This window comes from Limulus polyphemus, unplaced genomic scaffold (genome assembly GCF_000517525.1).
Source record: "Limulus polyphemus unplaced genomic scaffold, Limulus_polyphemus-2.1.2 Scaffold1487, whole genome shotgun sequence".
In the NCBI taxonomy this organism is placed as follows: domain Eukaryota; kingdom Metazoa; phylum Arthropoda; class Merostomata; order Xiphosura; family Limulidae; genus Limulus; species Limulus polyphemus.
The window spans coordinates 118904-131523 of NW_013667097.1; the positions used below are offsets into that span (position 1 = coordinate 118904).

Sequence of the window (12620 nt, forward strand, 5' to 3'; positions counted from 1 at the left end):
GGCCGTACAGCAGTAAAATTGTATTACAACCTAAGAATATCGTTATCTATTCTGACCTGAAACCATTACTAAAAGGTGAAATCGGAGGTCAATGATCAGTCTTTGTCACCTTAAATTGTGTTTTTTATGATATATATACATAGCTGAAAGTTGTAAACACTTTAATTGGTAAAAGTAAAGTTTCAAAAGAAACATGTTAATGAAAATTAATCAAGTTGACATTGACTAGATATATAAAATGGAAATTTCACTACATAAAAAAAATTATATCAAATTATGTGATATTTTTTCAAGCTGAAACTAGTTACTATTTAATAAGTTTATGCTAACTTTCATTTAATTTTGATTAAGTCTTTTCCTTGTCAGATGTAAAAAATTTAGAGATATGAATGACACAACTCTAGTCCAGAAAACGTATATTATATTTAATACATATACTAAGAATATGAACAATCAAATAAAGTATTTTGGCAATACTTGCAAAGCTAAAATAGGGTATTACCATTCAAGTATTTCTCTTTTTTCTTTTTTGTCTGGAAAACATTATGGGAAATATTGTTAGCCACTAATTCTATTCAAACAAAATTCATGACATATGTTTTTAAAGAAGAGTTTATACAATATAGTTGTCTTAGGAACACATCCATAAGGTGGATTTCCAGGTTACCAGTTTGGTCTGTGTACTACTTTCACTAGGTCAACGTGATAATAATTATTATAGTTGTCGAAAACAAATATTTTTATGTGCTGACCATTTATGAGGATTAAAGATATGTTTCTGTAATGTGATTTTTTACAGTTTAATATTATGAAGAATATATTTTTATCTGGAACATCTTTCTATATAAAGAACCACAAACTTGTATTTATCTAGTTTTTAGTGTTTCTGGTTGTGGAGTTGGAAAGTTATTGTAAAAAAATAACTTTCTGTTGTTGTTGGGTTTTTTTTACACATTTCTGGAAATACTGTAGGCAAATAAAATTTGTATGAAATATAACTATGAATCCTCTTCCAGGTTTATACTTTTTACCATAATGTTACCATTGAGGTTTATATTGGGCCCACTTTAAACACATTTTTCTTAACTGTTTATGCATCATATTACTTGTGTGCCCAAGACATGATTGGTTATAGAGTTTTTCATAACATACGAGTCTCACACTTTTTTTTTATATAAACTAAAATACCATCAGCATTACAGTTAATCCCCTTACTAACTGCTGGGGCTTTATATATATTTTATGTAGAAAATTGGTGGTTTCACCCAATAATTTATATATAAAACCAATTATTTTACCCAGTTAATTTTGTTTAAAGCTCCTTACCTACAGTTGTAATAGAAAAATACAAAATTACTCAATATGATGCAATATATATGGATCCCATTGGTAGGGAATGGTCTGAGCATAAGTTGATAAACTGAATTATAATATTATTCGTAACTGAAGTATGATTTTTCTGCCTGGATTGTTATATTTCATCTTAAAGTAAGATGTTTTTCATAATAAAGGAGATTATATATGCTGTTATCATCTAGTGAAGAAAAGATTGGCAAATTTCTATAACTTGCATGGATAAACTCTAGGCTTTTAACAGTCTGTGCCCAGAAGTTACAAAATCCTAATGCTTTTAATTTTGTAGAACACTGGACTCAAAAGATTACAAGGAATGGCCTTAATGCTTTAACAATCTAATGAGAGAGAAATAGTAAGGTCAAATTTGTCTAAAACAATTTCATAAAGGAAGAGTAATGCAGCATCATATAAGAACATTATGTGTTATCTTATACTTCACTTCCCAGATTCTGCACCTGAGTTGTAGATGTTGGGGTGCAATGTAAGCACAGTGCTTGATTATTGTACACTTAAAAATTTCAAAATCTTACACTGGAGTTGTAGATGATGATGTATGATATGACAATAACCATACAGAGGTTGAGTGCATTATATTAAAAGAATTTTGAAGCCTCTCTGCCTCATTACATTCCATGTTGCCACATCTGGTTATACTCTATCTGATCATTGATCTTGACAATAGAGTTACAGTGCAGCTTCCATTTCAAAAGGCTCTGTCATAATGTTGTCATGTTCAAAGCACATCACTCCCTCTTGTAGTGTTCCATAATCAGTATAGTAAATAGGACAGTGGTTTCCAAATATCCATTTCAACAGTCTGATTGCACATAAATTCATAGATGCTACATCCTGTGATTTGACTGGTACATGGAATAGCACGAATATCCATTTCATTCTTCAGCTGTTTGAGGTATGTGAAAGTTGAATGGATATATTGTCAAAGCAACTTGTATTGCATCTCCAGATGGAAATCTTTCTTGCTTATGTTGCATTCTCTTATTTATCTGGGACATGTGGATCTTTTGCCACTCTCCTTTGTGTTTGTGGATTCTAATCTGTTACAAGATGTTGCATGTTGCTTACTATGACTGGGACATGACTTGTTGCAGGTCTCTTTCTGGTTGGCTTTTTCGTCCCATGTGGATCAATATTCCTTTGTCTTCCAAGGCCATTAAGTACAAGGGATATCTCCAACTTTGAAAGTTGAAATCCTTGATCTGAACATATCTATTATGTCAGAAAGGGCTGTAACATATCTGCCCCAAAAGTGATGTTTTCATTGGTTTCACACTCCTATGACTATAGGTGGGCTATTAACTTGATTAATTAGTATAATCTTTTGTGTCAGAAAGGGCTGTAATGTACCTGTCCCATAAACTGTTCTCAGTGGTATCACATACCTATGAATAGAGGTGGACTTTTAACTTGATTAATCAAAATAATCTATTATCTACAAGCATAGAGTGAGTAGATCGGTGTCATGTAAAATAATCAATCAAGATTATGATTAAGTAAATTCATGTCACAAAAATAATCAACTAAGATAAATTTTTGTTTGATTGCAACTGTTTTTGATTATTCCAACTATCCAAGTAATCAGAACATTGCTATTATGATTTTTCATTATTATTTTCAGTTAATTCAAGGTTGTTCAGCTTAATTGATCAGTGTCACAGCTAATAAAAATAATCAAAAATAATTGAAATTTTGTTTCTAGTTATTATTATTTATCATTATTCCAGCTAACAAAGTCTCATGTAAGAATGATAGTTCAGTTGAATGTAATTGATTAGTAAACCTGGTGATTAATTGATTATCAAATTACACTAATTCTCCAGCTCTACTTGTGAAATAGCAAAGAATGTTAAAATATAGTTCTCATACATGCCATTACACTTTACTTAACATGGACTGTGCTTGTCTCATGACCTGCTGATTTGAATTTTCAAAATCACTTTAATATAATATCTTCACCCATCTGTGTTGTTATGTACTTCAAATTTCCCATATCTTAAATTCTAATTTTAGGAAACTTGCATATAAATCCATGTAGTTTGCTACTAAGTACTGAAATATTTTACCCTCCTTTAATGTTTTAACTTTACATTTGTTTCTCATTTTTTTCTGCTGCTCAAGTGGTGTGGTCTATCCCTCATCACAGCTTTAAGGACTGGGAAAATACATTTCGTATTTGGAGTAACAATGGTAAACATTCGTCATTTTTCTTAAGAGAAATGAAACCTGTATGATTTGCATGAATATTTTTATTTACCTTTCTTGATTTGTTATGGTAGTTGTTTGCCTGAAAATAGTGCATGATATTTGTCATTAATTGTCTTAATATATTTTGCATGGATTATTTTGCATCAATCTGACCTGCATTTTTGGTTGTTGTTTTTTATGACAGTTTCTGTCTTAATGCCTAGTAAGTGTATACATTTTATGTAGGTGGTAGAGCCACCTTAGTTTTATTAATACCAAAATGTAGACTGAAAATTATTTAAATAAAAACAAGTAGCATTAGTCTGCTGGATATAGATATACAGCATGGCAGCTTGCCTTTTTATGTGTACTTTATGCTGAAATGTGATCAGCTCAGAAAAAAATGTGTTTTTTACAACATTATATTTTTAATAGCTTTCAACCTATGTTTAGTAAATCAATAATTTTTGAATGAGAATTATTAATATTATACTTTTGGCCTATTTGTAAGAATTGTTTAAATCAGCATTTTATTAGTGAAAAAAGGTTTTGAATTAAAACATTGACTTCAGTTGTTTTATAATAATTTTTACAGTAATAAAATGCATTTGTTTGCATTTTAGCTTGTATTGTAAATTGTTGTATCAAACCAAGTAAAAGCATATTATTGCATGAAACATGGTTTTCCATCAAATAAGTACTTTGTACATAGTTCATATTTTTTTTTATTGACTCAGATTATAGTAGTTATATGTGTTTGTCTCTTTATTTTGAAATTAGGGATGTGCTTATTTATAAAATGTTACTAACCTACAGAAAAGTAACATTTGCATATGTTCAAATTTAACCCTTTCCAAATCAGCATGCACCCTTCAGGTATCAAGTACACATCTGCATATCAACTTTCAAATTTTAAGTACGAATAATAATTTTTAACTCTTTGTGACAGTTTTTAACTCAAAAATATTTTAGAATTGATATTTTTGTCATTATATTCACATTTATTTAGTTTGATTCACAAAAAGAAATGACAAAAAAAATCAAAATTACTACACAGTTCTGGGGAGACTCACCTTTGAACATTTATTAGTTACTTTTTAAAAGTGTTCTACTTGTTTCAAAGTATAAATTTATATTTAATAAGAAACTAATAACTTCCTTAAACGTAATGATTCATGTCTTATTTTTCATATGATTTTCCTATATTTGCCGGTTTTGTTACTGCAGTCCTTTGTTCCCACTCTTATGTTATCATGTCATGTAGCTTTAACAATTACTAATGAATCTCAGCTTTAATAATATAGAGCCAACAACAGGGTAAATATCAAGGTTTGAGCAGTAATTTTTGTTTTCTCAATATATATCTGTGGGACAGGAGTAAGTTTATGGACTTACAACACTAAAATCCAGGGTTTGATTCCCCACAGTGGACACTGCAGATAGCCCAATGTGGCTTTTTTATAAAACACACAAACAAATAATTCTCAAGATCTTGACTACCTGTTGCTCCTGTAGGGGTGAAAAAAGAATTCTAATATGAAGTTTTACAGCACATTGTGATAAATAACAGACCTAATAATTTTTTTGTACTTTATTCAGATTTTATTTTCATTGTTGAAAATGTTTTTGGGTTAAAATATGTATGTCTGAAAGTAACAGAAAATTTATTCTATAACAAGACATCAGATACACTTAGTTAGGTTTAGTAAAAAAAAAAAAGGATGCGAAGGCAAAATATTTCATTGACTCAAATCCTTGATTATTGAATATCATTAAATTTATTATATTCAAACAATTCACATAGATGAAAGCAAATTTATCTATTTAAACCAAACTATATTTATTAAACTGTTCTTGACCAAGAATATTGTTAACAAAATCACAAAGTTAATGAATGTGATGCCATTTTGAAAGGTAAGACCTTAGGTCACTGATAAATCATTGTCTTTTTTGCCATGTATTTACAATTTAAAGCAAAATAAAGTATCAAAAGAAACATGAATGTCAATTAAATTGAAATAGACTGGATATATATGAAATTGAATTTTCTGGTCAATAATAAAAATTCTAATTCTAAGAAGTATTTTCAATGTTTTATTTTTTTTAAAAATAGTTTCTCACAACAAGATTTAGTAAAATTATAATTTGTAGAAAGTTGTATTTGATGTTGAAAAACAACAAAAATCTTTTCAAGGGAGTAATACCAAAATATAATACGAAACAAAACTAGTATTTTTTGGGTAATTACCCATATAGTTTTATGATATGTAGTTCTTAACTTGACAAAACGTAATATGTTAATTTTGTGATATGACATGATGGTAAAAATGACAATCATTTAAACCACTTCATTTATTACTGGCCCAAAAAGAGTTTCCAGCAAGACAAGTATAATAACATTTCTGTTACTTATGTGTTTTATTCACTACCAATGGAGCCTTTTGCTTAGCACCAAGCTCATTAGGCTGGCTGGATTACAAAGTGCAAAACTTAGTTGAAATTCAGTTTACACCACTATTAGACTATTGGTGAAAAGAGCAAATCCTTATAAATCACTGATATTAACCCTTTATCATCTTCACCCATATATTTATTCATGCTGGACATCATCTCCACCTATACACACACATATATATATATATATATGCCAAGTGTCCCATGTGCAATTTAAGTGCCTTGCACCTGGTTTGTTGTGGTCAAAGCATTGCTACGGTAATAGAAAAAACCCACCGTGGATGATTAGGAGTTAATGACCGTTCAACTATGACTTTGCATGTTGTAATCCAACTGTTCTGATAAATTCTGTTATTGAACTAAAAGCTTCATTGATGATGTGATATAATGAATAATGTAGATGAAAGTATATTGTATTTTCTTCTTACTGGAAACCAGTACTTGGCAAGAAAAGACTGATGTGACTAACATAACTGTCATTCTTATCGTAATACAGTATTAACTGTGCACATATAAACACATACCGTAATAATAGATAGGCAAACAGATGACAAACCAATGTTCTGTCAAAACATGTTTGTTCTACCATCAATAAAACTCTTCCTTATGCCTATAAATCATTGTTTGCTTACATATTACTATATTAGCATAATGTGTTTCCTTACTCAATTAACACATACTGTAGTTTGATTTGGTTAGCAGGTTATTTTCAAATGTTTATTGGTAACCCTATTAGTTTTTTAGACTTTTGTTAACAAATGGATCTTTTTAACTGATGAATTATGCAAACTTCAACTTAGACTTTACTGACTCTTGAAGTCAGTTGATTAAAATTTTGACCAAAGGAATTATAAGTGAAAATATGTTAATTGTTTATCTCTGTAAATATAAAGTCAATGAGAAGTTTTTAAGTTGTGATATGTAGATATCAGAAAATAACCCCTCTCCTCTATAACATTACTGAATACTAATATATCTTTATTCATAAAAGTTTTCAAAGTTTTAGTACAGGTCTCTATAATTAGTTCTAAGTAGGCAAAATGTACTTATCTTTGAACTTGATAATCTTGTCGTAAGGGATTATCTTATACATTTGTAATGAAAAGACCAGAACTTGCTTATCTTCACATCTGGCATACTTCCTAGATAATTTATTAAGTTTTACTCAGCGTAATGTTTAAGAAGTTGGTTCTACATGTATGTTAATTGGGTTTGCCTGATGACACAGCATTTTGAAAAGCACTGGTGGAGCTCAGAAGTGCAATATAGTTCTAAGCAAAGCTATTTCTTTTTGAACTTTGCTCTTGATTCTTCTCCATTATACTATTCCATAATTTGATACAATTGTCCACAAGGGATTCTAGTGCCAAGTCTATATTTTTTGGTTGGCTAATGTAATTGTTTTTATAACCAATTAAAACATTTGCAGGACCAACTTATTTACATTTCATTTCATACCGCCTGTTTGTTTGAAAATAAACAAAAATGTTGGATCCAGCTTTAACCTGAGAATGCCACATAATTATTGTAATATTAGAACTACACTCTGTGAGGAAAATGCTGTTTTGTAAAAGCAGGATTTCTCAAAATTAGAATTCATTATAAAATCTAGCAAAGTAAAAACTGTAGATTGATAGAAAAATGAATACTGTCAGAATGCTGTTTTTCTGTTGGGACATATCATGATTTTAACCCATTCATTTCTTCACAAATTATTTACTAGGAGTCTTATCAACATTGTATCTACTCTTTGAAAAAATATTTAAAGTTTAATAACTTTAATTATTTCAAAACTGTCTTCGGGTCATGTATTTGTTTTAGAAGAAAGAGACCAGTAATTTTTGATTGTCTGTATTTCTAGTTTCTTTTTAATCTTTCACATGTCTGTTTAAAGATGGTTATTTATTTCAGATCTACCTTTTTTATATTCTACAAATATTGATTTGTAAAATTTCCTGAGTTGTGTGAGACTTGTATAATTTCATAATGAAATAGGTCTTCTACTTATTAACAGGATTTGATTTAGCAATTAGCATGCCAGAGTGTTTAGCTAAGAATCCAGAAAAAGTGAAAAAAGAAAAAGGATTGCACTTTGAGGTCATGGGTGCATTATAGCATGACACGGTGTTTAAGGACAAAAATGAACCTATTCATCCATCTAGGCTGTCCTAACCTCTGAACTGAACTAAAACTATTAAGTTATAAAACAAAAAAACCTCAAAGCCAGCCCTTATCAATTGTATAGTTATCAAGCTTTCTCTTAAACTCACTAAAATTTACTGCCTCTACAACATCTGAAGGCAACTCATTCCAAAGGCCAACCACCCTGTTAGAAAAATAAAACTGTTTTAGCTGGAGATTACTCTAACCTTACCAAAATTTATATTTATGTCCCCCTAGTCCTACCATTCTCACCATTAAATATGAATAAGATGATGCATGAACACTATCAATTTCCTTAATAATCTTAAATGCCTCAAACAAACTGCCTCTAACTTTTTATTTTTCAGTTACAGAGATCTTAACCTCTCCTCATGACAACCCCTCCATTTCTGGTACCATTTTAGTAGCCCGCCTCTGAACCCTTTCCAACAATTGAATGTCTTTCCTAAGGTAAGAACCCAAGAGTGAACACAATATTCCAAATGTGGCCTAACCAGTGATCTATACAACGAAATCATAACCTCTTTAGACTTGTATTCAGTATTTCTGTAGATAAATCCTAATATCCTATTTACCCTACCACTAGCAACAGCACACTGCTTGGATGGCTTAAGAGACTGATCAACCACTACACCAAGATCCCTTTCTTTCATGACACTTTTGAGGTTATTCCCATCCAAATTATACTTATAATTTAAATTATGATTCCCTCATGCATTATCTTGCATTTATTACATCTGCCATTTATTTACCCAACCAACTAAATGATCCAAATCCTTTGTAAAGCAGCAACATCCTCCTCACAGCCAGCAACACCCAAGACTTTAATACCATCAGCAAATTTAAGTATTGTATTGAACATTACTTCATCTATGTTATTGATGTAAATCAAAAAGAGCATCAGTCCTAAGACTGAGCCACGGAGTACCCCTCTTGTGACATTAATCCAGATTGACTGAACTCTCTTTATAACAACTCTGCTTAAATTTTTAATGCTTTTCTTTAATTTTATCCCCTATACCCTTTGAAGCCAACCTGGTTTTTTTACTTTCAGCCACCCCTTTCTTGCTATAAGGAATTTGTTTATCTTGAATATTTGAAAATTTATCTTTAATAAAGTAATCATATTTGATCAGTGTCTCCAAATAACTCGGCTGCCCAATTCACAACAAATAATTCTTGTTGAGTCCCTTCAAAATTTGCCTTTTTGAAACTTGTAACCAAAATATCATTATTCCTGATTTCCATATTCAGCAAAACATCAAACCTAATAGAGCAATGATTACTTGCACCCAGATGTTCCACAATTTCCACCATCTCAGCTATTTCTATATTAGGAGTTAACAATAAATCTGAAATACCATTGTTCCTAGTAGGTTCCTTGACCAATTGGTGAAGAAAACCATCTTTAACAGTTTCCATAAACCTTTCTTTCTCAAAGTTTGATTCTTAATGTTTCTCAACCTATATGCTTGAAATTAAAATCACACATAATTATGATCTCATTAACAGCTGAAATCTTAATCTCACTATAAAATTTCTCATGAATTTCATCAGTATCATCTGGTGGCCTATAACAAAGCTTTTTCCCTTTATATCTGGTAATAAAAACTCAAATGGATTTAATCTCCTTGTAATTATCTTTGTCCTGTTGAAATTGAGAATATCATAACTCACATTTTACATATAAAGTCACTCCTCCCACTCTCTTTTCTATTCTATCCCTACTAAATAGCTTATAACTCTCTATTTAAAAAAATTCTGTCATCAAAATCATTTACATTTAACCATGTTTCAGTTATTCCCATAATATCAAAATCCTCCATTTCTATCAGCTCTCTAAAGTCATCTATTTTATGTCTTCTAGCATTACAATAGTAACAATTAAACCTACCCTTAGAACTACTTCTATACTCATTTCCTATGCTAAACTTTTCTCTACATCTTATTTTTTTTGTATTTAGCTGATTCCACTATCCAATTAAAGTAGCTTAAGAGTTGGTGGTAGATACTGTTGACTAGCTGTCTTCCAGTTGGTTTATCAGTTCAATATTTGGAATGGCTACTGCAGATAACCTTTATTTAGCTTTACATAAATATCTGAAACAAAAAGAACTCTTACCTTTGCTATAATTCTTGTTACATTTAATGCAAAATTTTCTAAAATACTTATTGAGCTAGATTGATTTTTTTGGGAAAAGAAAGTTCAAATTTTACATTACCTTTAGTATTTATAAAACATTATAAGAAAAAAATCCATTACTGGTATAGTGAAAAGAAATGGAAATGTGATAATTTCTTTATATTATTTTTGTTTTAAATATAACAATAACTGCTAAACTTTTGCATTAGCCAGATCTGGATGATGATAGGTGTTCTTTTACTACTGACAGTTATTGTCAGTTTGCAGTTAGTCATCATTAGCTGGTAGGTTCTGTGAATAAGAAATATAATTATTATTATTGTTAATGTTTTAATAGCTTATTTACAAGTCAGTCTGCCACTTAACTTTTTTAATATTCAGTGTGTGTATAACACAGCATACTATACATGTATTCACATTGTTGTTGTGTTTGTAAGAATAATTAAGAGAATTTTCTTTCTTTTGATATCATGGAAGTTTATTTTATTAAAATAATATCTGAGCTAAACTATTTATGTTTTCAGTGAAATATGAACGAATCAAGTTTCTTGTTATTGCACTACGGGAAAGCATTGAGATCTATGCATGGGCTCCTAAGCCTTATCACAAGTTCATGGCCTTCAAATCCTTTTCTGATCTGATTCACCATCCCTTACTGGTAGACATGACCATTGAGGAAGGTGTGCGACTGAAGGTCATTTATGGATCAGCAGAAGGTTTCCATGCAGTGGATGTGGATTCATGTGGGGTGTATGATGTTTACATTCCAACTCATGTAAGTACTGTCAGTTATGTTTTTTCATTCTAATATGCTGTGTAAAATTTAATACTACTCTTTCAAAACTGTGAAGTCTGATATTAGCCTGTTGTTTACCTCAATTTTTCTTCTGTAATACAAGTCTAATTTATTTAGCAGCATTTTTTACCTAATTTACAATTATTTGGTGGACACAAACCGTGTGTTGTTTCTAGTATGCAGAATTATGGTAATATACACTGTAATTAGTTAAGTATGAAAACACTAGGCTGTTCTACGTTTAATGTATCTGATTTTATGAGTATGGTTAGGTAGTACTGGTTGAGGAAGACAAGTACATTTTGATTTGTGTGTTGTTGTGTATTGTATTCCACATGGTTATGGTGATTATCTGTAATTAATAGACAAAGTTTTAAAAACATAAATTAATTGGAAATTGTTGCTTCATATCAGCTTCTAAATAACAAGTTGATAATTGTTGCTCTACCACAGGTCCCCTAGCTGGAATGAGAGAAGGTGTTGATTTTTCTCCTTTACTCACCCTCTTTCTTGTCTTTATCACTGCTGCTTCCCCAGATATGTTAAAAAGTACCCTGTTGAACATACACATAAAATCCTGGATCCACCAATGGATTATTGCTTTATTTTTATGTATTCTGTGTTATCTAGTATTGTTTAAATGTCCTATCAATAGCAAAGCTGTAGTGGGTGGTCCTGGATATACCACTGAGTTATTACTGTACTTTTATTTATTTTATATTATCTAGTATATTTAAGTGGTTTATAAGATGAAAAACTATAGCAATTGATTTTGGTTTTGTTAAATAGTTTATCTTTCTAGGCTAAGCACTTCTGTGAGACTGATTAATGCAGATTTTAAGACTGAGGCTTCCCAAACATTTTATTTTTCACCACGTAACTTTCCTTTATATTATTGAATAAGTCATATTATAGCTTATGGTACTAGCTCTCATTTTTGGCATTTAACTCTTCAAAACAAGAATACTTGAAAACAAAACACGATATTAAGTTGTTATGTGGCATCTTTAACAAATTTGTTAGGAATTATTTCAGTCTTTTAAGATTTCTGCTTACAAAACAAAATTAAAAAAATGAATATAAAGCATGTATATTATTAAATGAGGATCATATAATAGTGGCTAATAAAACCCTGCATATATTATAGCTAATGCAAAACCTATTATATTAAATCATTTCTTTCATGTATTTTTTTGTTATTTTGTGTTATTATCCAGTCTGCTGAAAAATATCTGTCCTTTTTTTCTTTCAAACTCTGAAAATTATCATTAAACTATATATTAAAGCAATATTGACTGATTTAATTTTTTCTTATTTCAGTAATTGAATTTTAATTTGTGTATATATTTTGATTGACTAAATCCTAAAATAATATTTTGAATTGAAGAAATTTTGCTATAATTTTGTGTTTAGATATTTCTAAGAATTCCAGGTCTAATAGGTTTTATGATATTTATAATAAAACCTCAATTTTCCTAATATTTGAAGAACCATTTTGCCATATTT

The 12620-nt window shown here is 30.0% G+C and overlaps 1 protein-coding gene across 4 annotated transcripts in view; it reads left to right on the forward strand.

The window, feature by feature from the left end:
• LOC106463802 (serine/threonine-protein kinase mig-15-like) overlaps nucleotides 1-12620 on the forward strand; it is a 143559-nt gene that overhangs the window by 116091 nt on the left and 14848 nt on the right. For 3 of the 4 annotated variants that reach the window (XM_022391406.1, XM_022391407.1, XM_022391408.1), the window contains 2 exons: nucleotides 3493-3561; nucleotides 10843-11093. In XM_022391406.1, the coding sequence (XP_022247114.1) occupies nucleotides 3493-3561; nucleotides 10843-11093 (320 nt within the window). The remainder of the gene's footprint in view (nucleotides 1-3492; nucleotides 3562-10842; nucleotides 11094-12620) is intronic. The other variant, XM_013923872.2, reaches the window with a different exon arrangement.